The sequence below is a fragment of the Pagrus major genome, chromosome 24 (assembly GCF_040436345.1).
Source record: "Pagrus major chromosome 24, Pma_NU_1.0".
In the NCBI taxonomy this organism is placed as follows: domain Eukaryota; kingdom Metazoa; phylum Chordata; class Actinopteri; order Spariformes; family Sparidae; genus Pagrus; species Pagrus major.
In genome coordinates this window covers 10,721,501-10,741,083 of record NC_133238.1, presented here as the reverse complement: position 1 = coordinate 10,741,083, position 19,583 = coordinate 10,721,501, and the positions used below count along the sequence as shown (strand labels likewise).

Sequence of the window (19,583 nt, the reverse complement as noted above, 5' to 3'; positions counted from 1 at the left end):
ACAGGCTGACAATATGTCTCAACTTGAAATGGTAGTGCAGACCATCCGCCAACACACAGTTAACATTAGCTGGTTTCCATCATGTGTGTTTGTATGGGAATAGAGAGAAAAGACAGGCAGTCACTCTCGGCTCCCTCGCTCTGCCTTTCCACTCCTCTCACTGGGTTGCTATGGAGACGGCTCCCTCTGAGGTGGTCTGGCCATTTCATTTCGGGTCTCACCATCAATGCTGCCTCTTCCACAACAAAATAATTACTCGCCATCCTGGTTCTTTAATCCCCAGGATCTCCTTTAAGTCCTTCAGGTCAGAGGAGCGACTAGCCTTCATCAGGTTTTCAGTGAGCCCAGAGAAAAGTGAGGAATAATGTCATTTCACTACAAACCGATTCCCAAAAAATGATCCTAGCTTTAATTACAGGTTTGACCTTCACCGCTATTGTGTAGTGCAGACTTCTCTCAACCGTGCATGAACATATCCCCTAAAAATAACATTAAATCTGTCTGTTTTTGTGCTGCTGCCTTTCTAAAAATTATTGTAGCTCCCATTTATTTAAAGGGGCACTGTGTAGTTTTGGAGAAGAAATATTTATTTTTTCCATAAGTGAATAAACAAGCTGTTCTCAGAGGAAAATAAGGTCCCCAGAACACTGTTTGAAGGTAGAAAGGTGGCAGGGTCCGCCACATATAAACAAAGTAAAACAGAATGAAATTGGCAACACAATTTCATATTGTTTTACTTTGTTTATATTTGGCAGTTTGGTTATTCAGTCACACAAAGAAACTTTGTTCATTTAGTTTGTTTAGGCATAAAGAAAAATGAGTCTGAAGATTTTTCTCTTCTACAAAGTGCACCTTTATTTTCCAATTCTGAAACAAAAATGAAAACAAATGAATTTCAGGACCTGGTTCTGAAAATCGATGCAATGTCCATTCAGAAAAATCTGACAGAAAGTATATTGAAATATGGTCCAATTACCCGAGCTCCATTCAGAAATAGTTTAATGAGCCAGAGACCGATATTGTTGCTATGCAGGCAGTGAATGTACAGCTCAAGCTAGTAAATAAATGCTTTTTTAGGCATTAATGTTTCAAGATACAGGCTAGCACAGCTGACACTAATGTTCAAATGAGTGTCGGCCAACAGACACATATTCCAAAGTATTGAAGGTGTATGGACTATGAGGTTTCAGGCGTGATCTCAAGCTTTTTTTGACTCATAGTTGGTGGTGTAGATAAAAAAGCAAAATGAAAAGACGTTCAGAATAAAGTGTGTGAATGAGAGACTGTGCGTATGTGTGTCTGGGTGATTGCTCAATCTGCCTCTTGCATTGGTTCACTTCGTACACCTGTGGGATGACTGTGACCTGAGCACCTTTGCATACTGATCAGGCAGGGAGAGAGCCTTTCAATAGGCTGTATTTTGTGTGAAGACTATTACTTGCCTAACCCACATTAACCCCGACAAATTAATGTGCAGGAAGGAGACGGAGTTCGACAGGAGGACTCTTCTGTTACAACGCTGTCTCAGGCACTATAATGTGGTCTGTACAGATTTTCTCTGCATCGATTCTGTTTTGTAGCTCAATAAAAGGCACAAAATGGAGATAAGAATTACCTGGAAATACTGCACATGATTGACTTCAGTTTCTTTTATCAAGCCACATTTGTTTTCATTTGTTTTATGAGGCCTGTAAGGCAGCCAATAAAAAGGCTCACGTGGAATTATAAACATTGCAATTGGATGGTGTTAAAGAAGATAAGACTTTTTTTTTAATCTGCGGTTTTAGATGGCAGTTATCAAGACACAGATCCTTGCGCAACAACATAGGTAAAGACGCCTTGAAATGGGAAACGTGGAGGGAAAGGAGGACACTGAACTTTGGTAATCAGTGCTGAAATAAGATTTAACTCAATTTCTACAAATTAAAAAACTGACTGCACCTTCCTGAAGTGCTATCTGTTGAGTCTTCAGATCATTAATCTCCTTTAATTCCATTGTGAATTTTTACCTCCACTCAAGAAATAGTTTTCTTACAGTAGGCCTCACTTTCTATTTTAAATAGCGGACATATCATTTGAAATGAACCCTCTCAAGTGTAGAGAAAGAGATCGAAGGACAGCGCAATTTGAAAGGAAGAGGGAGGGAAATGGAGTACGGCAGTCTGCTCGTTATCAGCCGGCTCCAAAATGGCCCTTTAATTAAAAGCAGGAGGTAATGAACACGCTTGGGAGTCTGATTAGTAGCTAATGCCCCTTGCTGTGAGCTGATGGGCTCCCCCGTCTGCCCTTTTAAAGCTAGACTGAACGGTTCTGACTCAGTAGTACTAGAAGCCGCAAACCATAGCAGCTTGCCTGCTACCTCTGGATTAAAACACTAACACCTTGGGATTGAGAGCCTTACAATGAGGCTTTGAAGTTCAAACTGTACACGTATTGTTCATAATGAATATATTTTAGATTAGGTATGCTCGGACTGTGTTTGGTTGCTGTCAATTATTTTCTAAACACAACACTTCCTTGTGCCGGTTCAATGGTCTCTTGTTGGATTTTGTTCACATCTCTCTCTCGGGACAAACTACTGTACACTGATCTGTGATTGGTAACACGTATGGCATGCTAGCTACTTTTGGTATCACTTTTCAGATCACTTAAAGACCTTTTGATTATCCATGTTGGCTGTGTCAAAGTTCAACATGTTGATGTCATATCTGTTATAGGGTGCAGCAGAGCGTTAAAGAGGCAGGCTGATATGGTTACCAGTGTGAACACTCATCCGAGCCTTTGAACATAATGTTTAAGGGCCCTTGATCAAGACACTTAACACCCATCTGCTCCAACAGAATGCCCAAGTGGTAAATCAGAAATGGGCAATGGGCAGCTCCAAACGTAAATGTATGAAACTACTAAACTTTTATGTTCCAGGAAGTACAGGACCACAGCTGCTAAAAAACTAAACTACTATACGAGAACTTCAAAATGCAAACTACATATCAGGGTGATAGGAGACTAAAAACGTAGCATTCATGGTCAGGGCCTTAACCTCTATACAAAAGATTTCCAACCAGTGGTACCGAGTTGCTCGACTAATAAGAAAAAATAGTGATAAAGGCTTAAATGTTAGTTAAACTGTAAAACATTATTGCTTTATATAACTGATTGAAGCTTTCAATAAATTCCACTTTAAAATCAATTCAAATGAGCACATTTGGATCATGATGGGTGGTACTAATGTAGCGATAAGCTTTATGCTCATTATGAAACAGTCTCAATCCAAGAGAGCTCAAGTGGGACAAACCATGATTGGATGACGCAACCACATTTGCAGGATAAGATAATTAGCCAGTTGGGTTTGACTTATTATTAAATTCTATGCATCTTCATCTCACATCCCTCTGATGTAAGAACACATTTGCACTACAGGCGTGTTACATGAAGACACCGCTCTCCTTAACTTCTATTATCATTCCACCGAGTTACACTTTCAGACATCTAAAGAGTCAGTCGGATTCGGAGCAACGCAGTCTGAAACATACATGGTGTCGGTCTGCTGAAAGCTCATCAAGGCGCGGGCAGTAATCCAACCATCAATGGCATGCCAAACAATGTGCAAATCTCTCCAAGTCTCTAAGTCGTTTTTGTCTAGGATACAGTAATCCCTTGGTCTCCGTGCCGCAGTGTGAGCATGCATTTGAATATATTAAAACTCCACGGAGAGGGCGATAAGCTGAATTTGAGCTTCTAAACCAGACTGTTATTAAGTTTCCTGCGAAAGTTTTACCCAAGGTTGTTCAAAGAGTTGCACTCACTGCACAGCTCTCAGAGGTCTGAAAATGGGTTATCCTTGGTGCACTGGTGTTCTTTGGCATGCCTCGTGTGTCACTTTCATCTTCAGAAGGAATCCATATATATACACAGACACACATCTGGGAGTCCATTAGTGCGTGTCAGAACATTTAAGTGTTTAAAAAGATGTGCAAAGGTGTCTGCAGATATATCTGTACAGTATACGGTGGTGTTTAAGTTTTTTGTTGTGCACCTATGTGATTAATATCTAGCTAATAAAGTGCTTACCTTTTTCAAAAATGTCAATTACTAAATACATTCAAGAATCAATTATAATCATGTCTAGGTGTCAAATGTAAATGTTTCAGGGTGTAAAAATGTGTAAAGTGTGTGTAATAGTGCAGAAAAGACTGTATTACCTTCCAGAAGTTGTCGACCTTGCCGTAAACCAGCGATTGGTTCTGTCTCTTGATGTCATCAATGTGCTTGATGTCGCTGGCGTTGAGGTGCTGCTCCACCACGAAGCCCAGGAAACTGTTGTCTGGGGTGTGAGCTGCGGCAAAATAAATGAATACAAATACATAAACACATACAAATACTCAAAACTCTAATGAACATCGGTGTTCTCAAAGGCGTCATTTCACTTTCAGTATGCTGCATTTAAATACAAACTAAAAGAAAGATAGAAATATTAAGAGAAAGAAAGAGGTGAGAAAAAAAGTCGGTGATCAGCTCTTTGGGAATAAAACGACGAATGACTTCAGGCCATTTTCTCGCCTTAATTTATGCATCAATGAGGCAAAAACAAAAACACCTCAAATAAATCTTTCACAAGTGTCTGCTTTTCAGAGTCGCTACTATTCAGCTAAATAAATAAGCCCATTTCAATCTCAGCGTTTAGCACAGATCATAATTCCAGAGACAGACGGGACAGTTGCACAACATAACTGGGCTTTTCAATGCTGTAGAGATCGTAAATCTCCTTGAGGCGCATTTGTGATTTGTGATATTGGGCTACATGAATAAAATTGACTTGACATCTCGACAAGCACTCTGGATTTTTGCTCCATCCGCTCCTTACTGCCCAGTGATGACTAGTTACTGAAGCCCGGATTTGGCAGCACTTTACCTTACTGCCATCTGCCTTGTAAAACCAATGTGGAGACAAGGCTTTTGAGTGTGCAGAGAAAAGATTTAGTCAAAAATGAATATGCTTTTGAACCTAATTAAAAACAAAAAGGGAATAGTATAAGCACACTGCAATGCAGACCTCATCCCCTTTTGAATGGAATGAAACAGGCTGCAAAGGAGGTGTTTGGTGCACAGTTGTGGTTTGTCTCAGAGACCCGAGGGAGCTGCTGTGGTCAGAGCTCGTTTTTTACCACAACGCCATTACTACAGAGGTAAATTAAGGTCAGCCAGTCGGGGGAGATGGAATTCACTCCAGTACAGTAAATAAAAGGATTTATTGGGACCATTTGTACAAGGAATTTCCACACCACAGCTGCAAATTAAGGCACCTACCACCATTAAAACGAGTTAGATTCAACTCCTGCAACCACTGGTCTAATCACACCTTATGTGATAACAGGGGATAAATCATGGCTTTTAAAACATGACATGGATGGGATACAGCTGTTGTATCATGATTTAGCTGCAGTAGATAACAGTATGTACGTACCGTAAAAGTTTAACACAAGGAGTTTCGCAAATACAGTTGATGTGTTTTTATCGGGGTGTTGGCTCGAATGTGACTTTTTCTTGACAAAAGGCAATGTTTGTTCATCTGGTCTCTTCAGGCAGTTTACATATTGGCTCTGATAAAGAGTCTTTCGGCAAACACAGAGAGGAAAAAACGAGCAGGAAATGTGTTGTGCAGAGTCAATGAGCCCAGCACCAGACTGGGCATTTATCAAACAATGACAAAAATGTGTCTTTTTTTTTTTTTTGAAAGGATTTAATGGAGGGGCATGACCAAAGTAAAAACTACCTTGTACTGGTCTTAAATAACAATAAATGGTTTCCACTACACTGGTGGAATGTTTTTTGGATGCTTATCACAGGTTGCTTGACACTTTAAAAGAGCAAACTGACGTACTTTCCTCTGAGCGTCCTGACTGGACATGTTAAGTAACATGTAAGCTGACATACAGTAGTGTCTAATAAGAACCAGACACTGCATGTGTTTACATGAGTCGGGGTTGCAAATTTTGTCAGACCACTAATCTAGTTTATTCAAATTCTGTTCCTGTTCTGCACTTTCCCAGCATTACAATGCACAGAGGAACCAATTATCAGCTGAATGCTATTCGTTCACTCAGTGTTATTTGTGTGTAGGAGAGCACAGGAATGTGGGAGTAGATGTTATGAAGATCTCACCAGATCTGTGTGAGGCGTCAGTGTGGGCAGGAGCCTAATGTTCTGAAATTACCTTCAGCGTCTCTCTAATAATGGCTGCTAAACAATAACATTAAAAATAAGTATATTAACAGCTCAATAACACAGCTGATTACACTTCTTTCAAGCATAACTCCCCCCAAAAAACAGCTAAATTAAAAGGATGTCAATTCACTGGTCATGGTTAGTACTACCGAGCCTTGAACATTTTCGTACTGGTAAACAATATCTTCTGTGGCTCTGTGGCTCTTTTGTCAAGTTTGAGGAAATAACTATCAGGTTATATTACAAGTCTTTAACTTCCAAGTCCAACTGGAAAGGTCGTTGAACAAGTACAAATTTTAGATGAATGACCTTTGTCATCCGTTTGGTCTGCCGAGGCTAAAGACTGCTCTCTTTGTAATTTACATTTTTGAGGATATTTATCGCCCAGCATCATGTCTGCTGTTATTAGACGATTAATGTACTTAGACTTGATGTTAGTAATTGTTACATGGGGCTACAAAGTGCTCATTCAATGATTATGGGAATTGGTTACACCTCAAAGAATTAGGATTAAGAGGAAAGCACATTTTAAGAGCATTTTTAAGCAAACACATGCCAGCACAACACCTCAGGTGGTAACTAATAACTGCGATGTGTTTCTGATGGCAAAGAGGCAGAGAAGGTCCTAGGCACTGGGAGGAGGCAGCACTAGCACTCATGTACCAAACTGACTGTGTAAACAGGACAGGCTGTTAATTAGTGTTCAGCCCTCTCGATGCGTTTGGCAACAGATGCCTCCTCTCCCACTAGAGCCGCCACTCAAAATGTCACTCAACTTGCCACAGCTTCATCCGCTATTAACTAACAAACAGCCTGGGAGGACAGCGGTGCCTGAGAAGCAGCTGCTTTGTTGCTCTTGAGAAACTTACAAGTGGGGGAACAAGTTTGCACAAAAAATTGACTCCCAATCTAACAGAGTGAATCCAGGATTCCTTTACAAAGCAAAGTGGTCAAGATTAGTCGGGGAACAGGGTGAAGAAATGCCGGTTATACTCTTGAGGGCAGGATATCCTGTCTGACAGCGTGAGTGAGACTGCTCAGTTGCTTCCTTTCAATTGTGGCAGCAGTAAAGTATCACTGAGTCAGTGCTAGAGGCAGACTATACTACATTATCACACAATGGCACCTGCACAAGAAAATGCACCAGGAAAAAGTAAGCCAAAGTCATAGACTAAGGATTATGTGATTATCGTTGGCCAAACACTTGAGGGTGTGGATTAATTCGACAAGAAACTTCTATACTGCTGGCCAGACAGAAAAAAAAGTCTTCAAACTGCCAAATGCATCATCAGCACTAAAATCTCCAACATTTTACATCAAAGACTGTGTTTATATGACTTATCTGTAGGGCCTGAAGGGCGAGAATAAATAAACTTTTAACTGTTTAGCTTCTTTATTTTTTAAAGATTGAGTGTGTGGTGAACTGAAGCATTGGATCTACCAGGCAGTCCCTCATTACAATTATGAAAATGAAGTGTGTTTAATCTCAAAGTAATTCTCTCTGATGAGTACTTATTTCCATCTCTTTAGCAATTAGAATATAAACATTACCATCTGCCAAAGAACTAATGATTGATGATGTATGTCTATTACGCCAGCATGTCCTTCAATACTGCTGAGCTTTGCATTTAGGATTCAATTCAGCAGCCGCAGCAGCAGCAGCAGCAGCAGCTTGGTCTTGAACTCTATCTGAGAAATGAAATCAAAGGAATAGTTTGTAGTCTTGCCAACAGTTATGATGAAAAGATTGAGATCACTCACATGTCTCTACACCAACTGTAAAGCTAGGGCTAGCAGCGGTTAGCTTAGCTTAGTATGCAGACTGGAAACAGGGGAAACAGCATGGCTCTGTCCAAAGGCTAACGTATACGCCTACCAGAACCTCTAAAGCTCAAACATGCTAATTGCTTGCTAACTTTATCTTTGTATTTAGCTTACATAGATAAGAATGGTACTTATCTTCTCATCTAACTCCCAGCAACAAAGCGAATAAACGTATTTCTCAAAATGTTGAGCTACACTAGTCTGAAAACACATTCAAGATTAAATGAGATAATAAATGATTAGCACTGGTAGAGTTATTGATCTTTTTCAGACAAAGACTTGGCCAGCTTTTATGTATTTAATTTGCTTTCCAATTTGATCATTAGCATGAAAATACTTGCAAAAAAACGATATATTAGTAGGTAAAGTATATTCAGAAATTTCGTAACGGTCTCATTATGCTAACTGGCTACAATGCAACAGTCAAATTCTGATACAACAAACAGATGGACAGATCTGTGATGTAACGGCAGGATGACATCTTAAGAGCCATTTCAAGAACTTTCTACAGGAAAGTGTCAAATGGTATTTATCTCATTTTCAACAGATTCTTCCTTTTCTGAGTAATTCTAGTGATATCAATTCCAAGACCACATTTTTGTGCAAGCTGTGTTAGAGATACAGTCAGAGAGCACACAACTGAAGTCTATTGATCCCACACAGATGGAGAAAAAAAAAAAGATAACCTTCAGTGAGTAGGTGTGCCAGGGATACTATCAATCAAAGCTTCATAGACACTATCAGCCAGGCAGATCTCAGGGTCAATTACGTAGTTGGCAATGCTTCAAAGATAAATACTATCTGCTGCTATGTTCAACCTTTGACCAGTATTACTCATCGCTTCAAGATGGATTAAACATTCATCAGCAGGTATACACAAAGGGAAAATGTACATGAGCAGACGTATGGTAGCAACCACTTCAGTGCAGTATGACTTCAGTAATGACGCTGATAGGCCGGACATAGAATACACCCATAAGTTACAGTCAGATTTCTGCAATAAGCTTTTTATCTCAAACCTTGTGAGTGAAATGGTGTCTTTACTTTAGGGCTGTCTACAAATATTATTTTAATATATAATCAAATTGTTAAAACAATTCTAAATGGGTTTTTAAAAGACCACAAGTGCACGACAGAGACGTCAGACGGGTTAAGTACCTCTGTGGCAGTAATGCAGAAGGATTAAATAAATTATCACTTTTCATAGTCTTCCTTGTTTACAAAATAATTAGATAAGAAGTCTGAATATCTTATTCTGTGCTCGGTATAGCTCACTTCAGGTTTACATGCTTCTGTAACAAACTTGTTTTTGGGCTGATGAAGTGCGTGGCTAAATAACTCAAACTTGACAGGACTTGAATCCTTTCATATCATTCTGACCTACATCGAAAGTTGGCTCTCTTGGAAACTGAGCCAACTTAAATACGACGGGCAGCCCATTCAAACACAAATTGTACACAAGAAAACACTCCCTGCTATCCAGACTCTGATATTGATTAATGAGGTCAATTTGGCCTTGTCTTGTCTTATTGGCCAGAGGCCACATGCTCCCTTTTTCCCCAACCAATGATTTATGGAGCTGTGCCTAATCGTAACAAATGGACCAATCCAAAGGAAGGATGAATTACCCAGCAGCACCTGATTTGTCCATTGTTACGTCTACATTCAATAGGTGAGCTGTGCAATATACGGACCAAGAAATCCAAATATGACATTTTATTTAAAGGTGCAGTGGGTAGGATTCAGGAGGATGGAGGAGGCTATAGGTAGGAATGGAAAAATACTTTTATATTTCTTGTAGGACCAGCTTTGCAGGTCCTGACAAGATCCCTAAAATGTCCTCAAGCAGTCAGTCGCACCCATTGTAAATCCAAGCTGGCAGACACAGCTGCTCAGAAATACACTAGTTCAACTAGTTCAATGCGCAAACATTTGTGCCTTATCTGATAACGGTATGAAACCAGACGTATTTATTTAATTATCTTCGGAGGTGTTAGTGTTATATGCCGTTTGAGTTGCATGGGACACATACAGCTATTTAAAGCTGAAGCTAATGTGTTGCGCAGTACAAAAAAACAGGTCTCTTGTGCCTGGAAGTGATGCCATTCTGTGGTTTTAACACTCAGCCAAGCCACTGTGCACTTGTTTCACCAGCGATATCATCTAACCTAGCGACTCTTAACTGGATTTCGTGCAAAGGCCCCAGTGTGTTATGAGAAAGACATACCCTATTCAGCCGACAAAGGGCCTATTCAGGTGCAGTGGTATTTTGGATAGCTCCGGGCATCACCTCACAAATGGGGACTGCAGGGGTAACATTTCACTTTCTCTTAGCCACGGGGAAAAAGGTCAATACACCAGGGGGGCTGGCTCCAACCTCTCCTCTGCTGCACCGCCACCACTCATCCACCTCAGCAAATGTGTTTGACTCCAGTTACAGAGTGATCTCACAGTAGGAGTGATGGGCTCACACATGGAGCAATAAAACCCCTACGTCCTACATTCATAATCACAGTAAAATGGAGAGCCGAGTGTCTGACCTCTTACTTTGCTTTAATCTGCTTGATGATGTTCCATTAGCGAGCAGCGTGATGGATTTTCAGAGCCTCTTTTATGCCTCTTTTCCAACCCAAAAAAATCACATTTGTGACGGAACCATGGACTGGAAAGAGCCTAGGGTGTTATCATCACAAAAACTGATTCATACTGCAAGTAGCCATGTTTGGCGACTTGATCTTATTTTTACAACACAGTGGGGAAACTTGGTGAGCAGATGAAATCTGTGAGAATCGTGGAGAAGATGTGTTATTCTCAACTGCTCAGCACCAACATACCTGAAGAACTTTTGTCAACCAGCAAAGTTCTCTGTGCTGGTTTTAACTACATAAACTGTGGCGACTTGTTTTTAAACCCTGCACACAGGCAGACATGATTGAGCCAAATGCTTTGGTTTTAAGCCAAAGCTCACTAGTCCTTTAATAATGGCTGCCAGTTGGGGCTTTTGGAAAGAGAGTGTGTTGTGCGACTTACGGAACATGGTGTTGAACTGCTGCGGGTTGAGGTTCCACTTCCCCCAGGGCGTCTTGTGCCCCTTGGACTGGGCGTAGTGGGCGTGGTTGAACTCCGGCTCCGTCCCGAAAGAGTCCAGCACCCGCAACATGCACCTGTAACAATCACACAAAGACGAGAGGGTTAATGGCTGCTTCATGCCAGAAGCACAACAAGAACACCAAACTGTACATTTCAATTAAGTTTGCATTGTATCTTGCAAAATCAATAAAACCTTAAAACACCATAATAAATCACCTCTACACAAACAGACACACAGTTGTTATTATATGTGCTGCAAGAAAAATTGCTCACACTTTGTGCACACAATTACAGTTAAAGAGAGAAAGTGAAGTGAACCTCTGTACACTGCACTTTACACAAAATTGTGAGTAGATAAGAACAAGAAATAAGCCGAAAGGTTACTTAATTTTACACCCATTTTAATCACACCTGTAAGCCTGAAGACCAAGAACATGGATACTGAACAATGCATCGGCCAATATTTGCCTTGTTGACTGCCATCCATCAAGAAAGCAAATAAGATGACATTCACCAATGACGGTGACTGATGTTTATCTGTTGTGTCACATCAATTTTGCGCGAGCATATGTATGAGTTATGGCCCGTGACATAACTGCCATCAGTTTGTAAGGCTGTATAGGTACTGAAACACTTATCAATGAGTAGGTAGTTGTATAGCAGTCAAAAATAAAGAAGAATATTTTTAAATTGGAAGAATAAAGTTATATTTAGGGTTGCTATAGATCTATTTTATGACTGAACTGCACTTTCAAAGACAGTGTAATGAAGGGCTGAATGACTACGACATTTTTTTCTAACAATGGGGATTTATTTGTTTCCCTGGCAAGAAAAGGAGAATAAATAACATCAAAAACAAAACAAACAACAGCAAAACACCAGCGTCATCCCAGAATTTCTCAGTAAGTGCATCGCTACTAGAAAATTTGTTGTAACCTGTTCCTAAGAAGATAGGGTTAGACCAGGCTTTAGATAAAGAAACAAACATTGAGGTTTTTGGATATTTTGGATGCAGCTTAAGGTGAGTTATACATGTATTTTAATTCTGAAGAAGATGTAATATTGTGTTTATTATCTGAGGTTTGGTTCCACTACATCAAAAAACAGGGCGTTGTTGGTATTGACAAACAAGATAGGGTCTGTTACAGGTCAATGAAATAGAAAATTGTGAGTGTTTATATCATGATCTAATAAAGAGGCTTGCATCATTGGTATTGTGTTTTTTTGATACTTTGTTCCTGTATAAATTATGTTTTATCTTATTTTCTTTGGTTTAGGAATCATGTACAGTTCTGCAGCAATGATTTCCTACCTTCACCAAAGAGGTCATGCTTTCACCTGTGTCTGTTTCTTTGTTTGTTGTTTGGTTTGTCAGCAAGATTAAACAAAACTACTTAATGGATTTCTACCAAACTTGGAAGGAGCATGGCTCTCGGCCCAGAATAGCCCCTATTAACTTTTGATGTGGAACCGGATAAAGGGATGGATCCAGGATTTTTTTTAATGCATGGTTTTTGATGCATGAAAGCATACCAATGGGTACACTTTGGTACGGATCCTAATAAAAATCGAGATCTAAGGGATCTAAATAAGTTTTCCTAGCAGGTAGGTTTTTTTCAGCCACTATACAATAACAAATAGAGATAGAAATCTCCAGCTACCACCGACCAATGCATTTGAGATAATGGGACTTCAGACAGATACCAATATTGATTAGGCTTGATTGCATTAAAGAGGACTGTCGGGCTCAGGAATACGTTCTACTGAGTGCCATTTGAGTTCTTTTACAAAACAATGTCAACAACTATTACAACTATTACTTGGTCTTTATTTAAATGTGGTATTATTGTGTGTCATGTAATCCCATGTAGTGTATGGATCATTACAATGGTTTGAAATGGGGAAAAAAACCACACTGTACTAACATCTTTAGTAATTTCTTATGCAGTAACACATACAATATAATATATGTATATGCGGCATTATGAAATGTCTTTTTATACAGTTTTCAAGCAGCTCCATATGGGATGACGGAACCACACAGATAAAGCCCCCATTCTCAGACAGAGTCAAATCCTGTCCTGTGGAGACCGTGAAAGGACATCATGGCTGACTGAAAGGTCACAGCAGAGGATTAATTAGACCACAACCAGGAGAGGGAATGTTGTAAATGCAGAGAAGCACTCACATGTGACCTTTAACTTCATGAGCTGCATTCACTAACTCGCTCATTCTTACTCACTTCTCTTTTCAAGATGCTGTCCGGCCTGCCCTGTCCTTCACCATCTACCTTCTTCAATTAGGAGGGCAAAAGGACAATAACAGAAATCTGTAGTCTGGCTAGAAAAGACTAAATCTATCTCTCCCTCTTAAACTATCAATCTAATGTTTTTCACTGATGTGTTTTTCTTATAAAAAAATCTGTCTTGTGCAACAAAATTCTAAAATGATGAGCCTCTTTTATCGGCCATCTTGAGCCCAAGACTTTATTTTCTTGTCGCTAAGTAAAATTAAGTGACTCCCACTTTGGGTCAAGGTAGAATGGCCAGCATTAATCACATACCGTCTGTTTACACCTGCTTTCTAGCAGTACATGCAGCCTCACACACATACACAGACATCTGCACCTAAAAATTCTCCCTCTCTCTCAGTGATCATCTCTCCGCCCCGGCAGATGCTACACAGCTTGCTGTGTGAACTGTGAAAGGCCCTGGGAGAGCGCAGAACTGGGAAACACTTTCACCGTGAGGAAACTTTAGACTGAAAGCAGAACAACAACAACAACAACATGCCCACATGCCATCTCCAACCACTCCGGAGAAAAACAACCTTCATCTGTCTCCAGTAGATGCATCTTCAACAGATGGGTGAAGTCCTGTTGGTTCCATAACATGTTGTTAATATAGCTCCATAGCTTTCAGCACATATTCGGAGTCCGGTGAGTTGACAGTGGGCGTCATAATGTGGCAGGAGGTGAGGCTGTCCAACTAAACAAGTATGCACTTAGTAGCTGTAATATCACAATCGAGCTGCGCTGAGTGGGGACGTTGTTGTCAAAGTAATTTCACTATAACGTAATCCACCTGAAGAGATCCCAAATGGATAATGTGTAACAATGGCTATTATAAACGAGGGGCTTCTCTCCTGTTGTGATTATCTCCCGCGTGAGATCATCAATAAATAAAATGGCTCCATATGGGTCGTTAGGATACAAGCAATCTCAGATGGGAATTTTTTTTATATGAAACTACCTGAGGCTCTGCTACATGCCTGCACATCCCTGAGGCCAACAACAACAGCTGGATAAACTGACATATGTGTTAATGATCTGTCTCATAAAAGCATTAAGCTGAATTACTGCCCACCATCAGGGTTCAGTTTAGAGCTGGACAAGATAAACTTTATTGTGTTATGTTATGATTATTTTACTGGTGTTGCCTCATCGCTATTAACACTGGATTATTGTCAGCTACTTTTGGATTATAATTCCTCCTCGATGTCACTGACAATGTGTTCTAGCTAACAGACTTTAGCCTGAAACGTGTTGTCAGCCTTTTTACCTCACCTATAAAACTTGGCGTGGCTGGCTTGTATATATTAGCTACAGCAGTAACCTTGGGTTACTTCCAAGGCCAAGAGTTAGCATATGATTAGCCAGCTACATTATTAGTTTAATCATTTTGCAGTGCTACAGGTTACATTAGACAGAACCCTTCTAGGATTTATGTTAAGTTTAAGGTCCCACATGTGACTAACTGCTATATTAACGGTAGAGTTTAGGCTAACTTTAGCAGCTCTGTCCTGAGAAAGTTCATCTGAAACAATTTTACAAGTATTGTAAGATTATTCTCAATTTCAAGTGTTTTTCTTAATTCAAAGGGAAACAATGTACTGTTGCAATTAATCTAACCTCTTCTTCTTTGTCCAAGTAACTTATTATGTATTTCTCTGGTAATCAAATGAATGTTATGTTTTGATGTTACATCTTTCTTTTAAGATTATACTATTACATTAGGGCTAACTAGTTACACTGCGATACAAAAAGAAGAATAATGCTGTTTCGTTATTTCCATGTCTTCAAAACAGATCATCACCTAGAAAGAATGCTATCTCTTTGCCCGGGAATGAAATGCAGCATTAGCTTCAGTTTTGTAGCAGCATCACACGGGACTGAGTTAGCATGGTATCATGATTGTAGCCATCACATGCTTGAAGAAGATCCTTTTACAATCTTCTCATTTTCATACGAGATTAAAAAGTCAACTAGCTTAAGCTAATAAAAGCGGTTGGCGATAGCAGTCATTTCAGCCAGAAAAATTGATGTTACCTTACCAGAAGTAAAAAGTCTGCTTCTTTCTACTCCTGTCTTCAGTTATAGACACAATTTGAAAATGGTACGTCTTGAAATATTGACTTTTACATGTTACCACTATATGATGCAGTCACACAATTGCCAAAGCAAGTGTTTGTCCTGACAGCAGCACAAACATCAACACCACTGTAGAGAAAACAAAGTCTGTGACATGAATCACACACACACACCCACACACAAGCAATATATAGAGAACAGTGTTGTGTCAAAACAAAGTTTGTGGTGAAAACATGTTTTTTTCTTTAAAAAACCCAGAAGAGACAAAAAGATAAAAGGCATGAGGCAGAATGATGAAATCAAACTTGTGGAACACCGTTGGTGACTAACTTTGCATTTGTCTGGTTTCATTTCTGCATTTTTGTTGTCGACACCAAATGTAGAACTGGTTCACACTAGCACATTTTCTGCAGCCCAGCTCATGCAGATGACAGTGCTGTGCCCGATTACATTATTGGATGAAAGGATTAAATGAAACGGAACAATAGGGCAACATTGGCTCTAGTTTATACCCAGAAAACAACAGCTCAGAGCCTTGCAATTCCTCCGGAGTAGTATGAAACACAGTGACACAGCGCTGTAAGACAGATAGCCAGAAGACTGGGGCAATAACAAAACACATTAATCACCAGCAGGCCTGACAGACTTGGCTGCGTTGTCCCCAAACACAGAAAAAAGGAACAATAATGACACAGTTTATTGTTTGCAAGAATTTTGGGTCTGATATACAAACAAGTCTGGCATGACCTGCTTTCCTGTATGACAAATAAAGTCAAGAGAAGAATGAGAAGGTTTCACAAAGGGATTCTCAGGCCACAAAGGCGAGTCATTCACTTACAGGAGACAGCAGAGTAGAAGACACTTTGGCAGAAAGGCGACGCAGGGAAACTGACTGGGTTACATCCAGTGACAGAATAAAGAGGAGAGAAAGCCCTGCAGTACAGGTCCTCTTTCACAACGCACACAGTGACCTAACGTGCACTGACATAAGTGTTAGATAATGGTAGGAAAAATAATGCAGAAAATAGCATCTGGCCCTTACATTACACCCGAGGCTGAATCAATTTCCTCAGGGCACAAAGGGAGCGGATGCAGTTTAAGGTGTTATGTCGCAGACAAACAAAACCTGGTGACAAGCAGGAGGAACCAGCGGGGCCATTAGTGCGCCGAGACTTATTGTTCCTTCTCTTTTCCTGTCAGTCGGAGCTGATGAAAGCTTCTTCAAAACAAACCCGGAGGGCCTCATCTATAGCCCTCAGCGGAGCAATCGGAGGCAGAATAGACTCAGCGGGTGAAAATATCACAATCAACAGACGCTGCTGCGGCCTTTTGGGAAACTGTGGTAAAGTATGTGCAGAAAATAGACTCAATCTCCCGCCAATAGCCAGACAAACCACAACCCAATGCCCTTTGAGAGATAGCTGTTAAACCACAGTTGGCAGTGGCATCACAAGGTCAGAGAACTGTACAAATTATTGAATTCACTACAGTGCTGACATGCTAATTTGAAGGAGGTTCTTGCTCAAACACAAAAGTTACAGGGAAAGAAAATTAACTGTCAACAGCCACTTTTGGTAAACTGTGGTTGCACTGGGAAGCCGGGGGGTTTTGAAAGACAGTGCACGCTCAGCAAAAACTCCCTCGATACATAAAGTTACAGATAAAAATCAAATTACAGCAGTCACCAATTTCACATTGTGTTGATTTGGCAGGGTCCACAGCTGTCTTGCAGCAAGTGGGTTTTGTCCCTGATCAAATCAGCAGAACTTACGGACTGAAAATGCTTCTAACCACGCAGACCTTGAGGAGTGTTTGACTGAAATTACCGCACAGTATCAAGAACAGTTAATTGCTTCCCATATCAGATAATTAAAGATCTCTGTACTTGTTTTGGCATTGTAGGAGTGATTTACTGATGGCCGTCTACTGTGGAGAAAACGAATGAAAGCACCTTGGTCTCAAATTCTCTAGAACATCAAAAAGTCATGATTAAGTAAGCACCAATCTAATGTAGTTATTAACAGTTACAAAAAGAAGCTAATTAGCTTCATCAGAACTGTGTGGGTGTAGTTTGACCCAATTTGATTACTGAAAAGTTGTGTAAGGCACCCATTACTCATAGTCGGAAGCTGATTGAAACTTTTCAGGTAGGATAAAATAATTCTACTTACTGGTAGTGGACCCAGGATGGTCCCAGCGTCTTCTTAAACTGGGTGAGGCCAACAATGTCAATATAGATGAGCTCAACCACTTTGTCACCCTGGGTCGGGCAGCTGGACTTGTTCCCCATGACCTTGCGCATGATCCTGGGGAGAAAGTTTAGAATTAAAATCGACTTTAAATCAACAAATGTTTTCTGCATTTTATTTCACTTGACATGGTCAGTTTTCAACAAAAGCTCAGGAGTTAAAGCACAGTCGCATACAGTAACTTTTCACTTGTCTACCCCTGTTGTACAGAGCATTTTGTTCATTCTAATCTTACATGAAAAATTCAGACTTTTGTGTCTAAATATTTAAAAACTTAAACAGATAAAAAAAACTCAAGGCCAGTAGTATCTTCTTTGTCTGATGCAATTTTTAATATTTACTGGTATTTCTAAGCACACACCTCAGGGAAAGTGCTGAAATTTGGCCTTGTGATCATACATACAGTACAGCTAAAGCGGTGGAAAAATAATAATGTAATAGGATATGTGTTGATATCCAACTAAACCCCAGCCATGACTTTTGAACTTACAAAACGTATTTACTTCCTGCCTGACTGCACATTTGTGCCTCAACAGGGAGCCAAAGACAAATATCATCTCTGACACAGTGAGGACAGTCAAGGAGCGTTAGAGGCCATGTCAAACAGCCCAAAGCCAACAATGCATATTAGACAAATAACATGGGAGCTGTATTTGTTCAGTCAAATAACCGTCAGCAAATACTGAGAGGTGGTTTACCTGAGTCGGAAAGGTGGTAAACAAAATGTGCTTTGACTGGGGGCTATGTTCACTTGTGGTTACATTTGGATTTTACAGCACGAGTGCAGGAAAATGATGCAAAACGGTTGTTTGGAATCGAGTGTTGAAAAAGTAGAATACTGTCAGCCCCAAGGACCAAAGACATCGCGTGTTCTACTCACTGCATGAAGTCTGTGCCTACATTACCCACAATGCAACGTAAACACCAACAGCTCAATCAGAGGTTTGGGGTTTGTAATGCTAGTAGTAGCTAATGTAGTGTTCAAGATGATAGCCTCAAGAAGAGAATAGTTGAGCTAATTTCTTTCCAACTCTACAGCCCAGATTTACAGCCCCAACAGACTCAAATTATATCACTTGAGGCAATTAATCAGACACTAAACGTTTTCTTAAAAAGGTGCAATATGGAGGAATTGGCCATCTCTCCAACTCATATCACCAGAATAAGTGCTAACTGCTGCTAACTGTAGCTGCTGTTAGCTAGTTAGCTCAGTTAGCCATACAGCTTGCGGTCTGGAGGACAGGCTGTGGCTACCTTGTAAGCATGCCAACTATGCTAAGTATTTCTCCAACACAATACATCAAGGTCTTTAAAATTACGTAAAAAAATCTTATAATTTCAGAAAATTCTCAAATGTTTTAAACTTAAATTCTTACACACTGCACTTTTAACAACAAAACATATACAGTATACTAAATGCACTCTCAATAGAAAATACAGAGTGCACTTAAGGCATATCATGGTACTCAGTGTGTTTGGTACTGACTCTTTTAGCTCAGCCAGGGAGGCTGAGATGCGAACATCATGGCCCAGTAGGTACAGCGTGGTTATGAGGTCACTCCATTGGACCAACTCGCCCAATGGGCCACCGCTGAAGGCGTTTTCTGCTATTTTGAAGCCTGACTCCTTGGTAAGCAGGCCCAAGTGCACCAGGATCTGTTAGAAGGGAACAATATGGACATAAATCAGTGATACTACTGTGGGAAACAAAACAGAGATGAGAACGCTGCTCACTGGAAGGGTTCCTATGGGAAAATACATGCCTGGTCAAGGCTGGAGCAACAGAAGCTAGCTTGAAAGCAGCTAAAGTTAGAGTTAAAGCAGCA

At 40.2% G+C, this 19,583-nt stretch overlaps 1 protein-coding gene across 1 annotated transcript in view; it reads right to left on the bottom strand.

Annotated features, from left to right (window-relative positions):
* Positions 1-19,583, bottom strand: part of mgat5 (alpha-1,6-mannosylglycoprotein 6-beta-N-acetylglucosaminyltransferase) — a 72,025-nt gene that overhangs the window by 18,673 nt on the left and 33,769 nt on the right. The window contains exons 7-10 of the mRNA XM_073462576.1: positions 19,244-19,413; positions 17,680-17,814; positions 11,080-11,213; positions 4,203-4,336 (exon numbers count right to left, since the gene is read on the bottom strand). Of these exons, the coding sequence (XP_073318677.1) occupies positions 4,203-4,336; positions 11,080-11,213; positions 17,680-17,814; positions 19,244-19,413 (573 nt within the window). The remainder of the gene's footprint in view (positions 1-4,202; positions 4,337-11,079; positions 11,214-17,679; positions 17,815-19,243; positions 19,414-19,583) is intronic.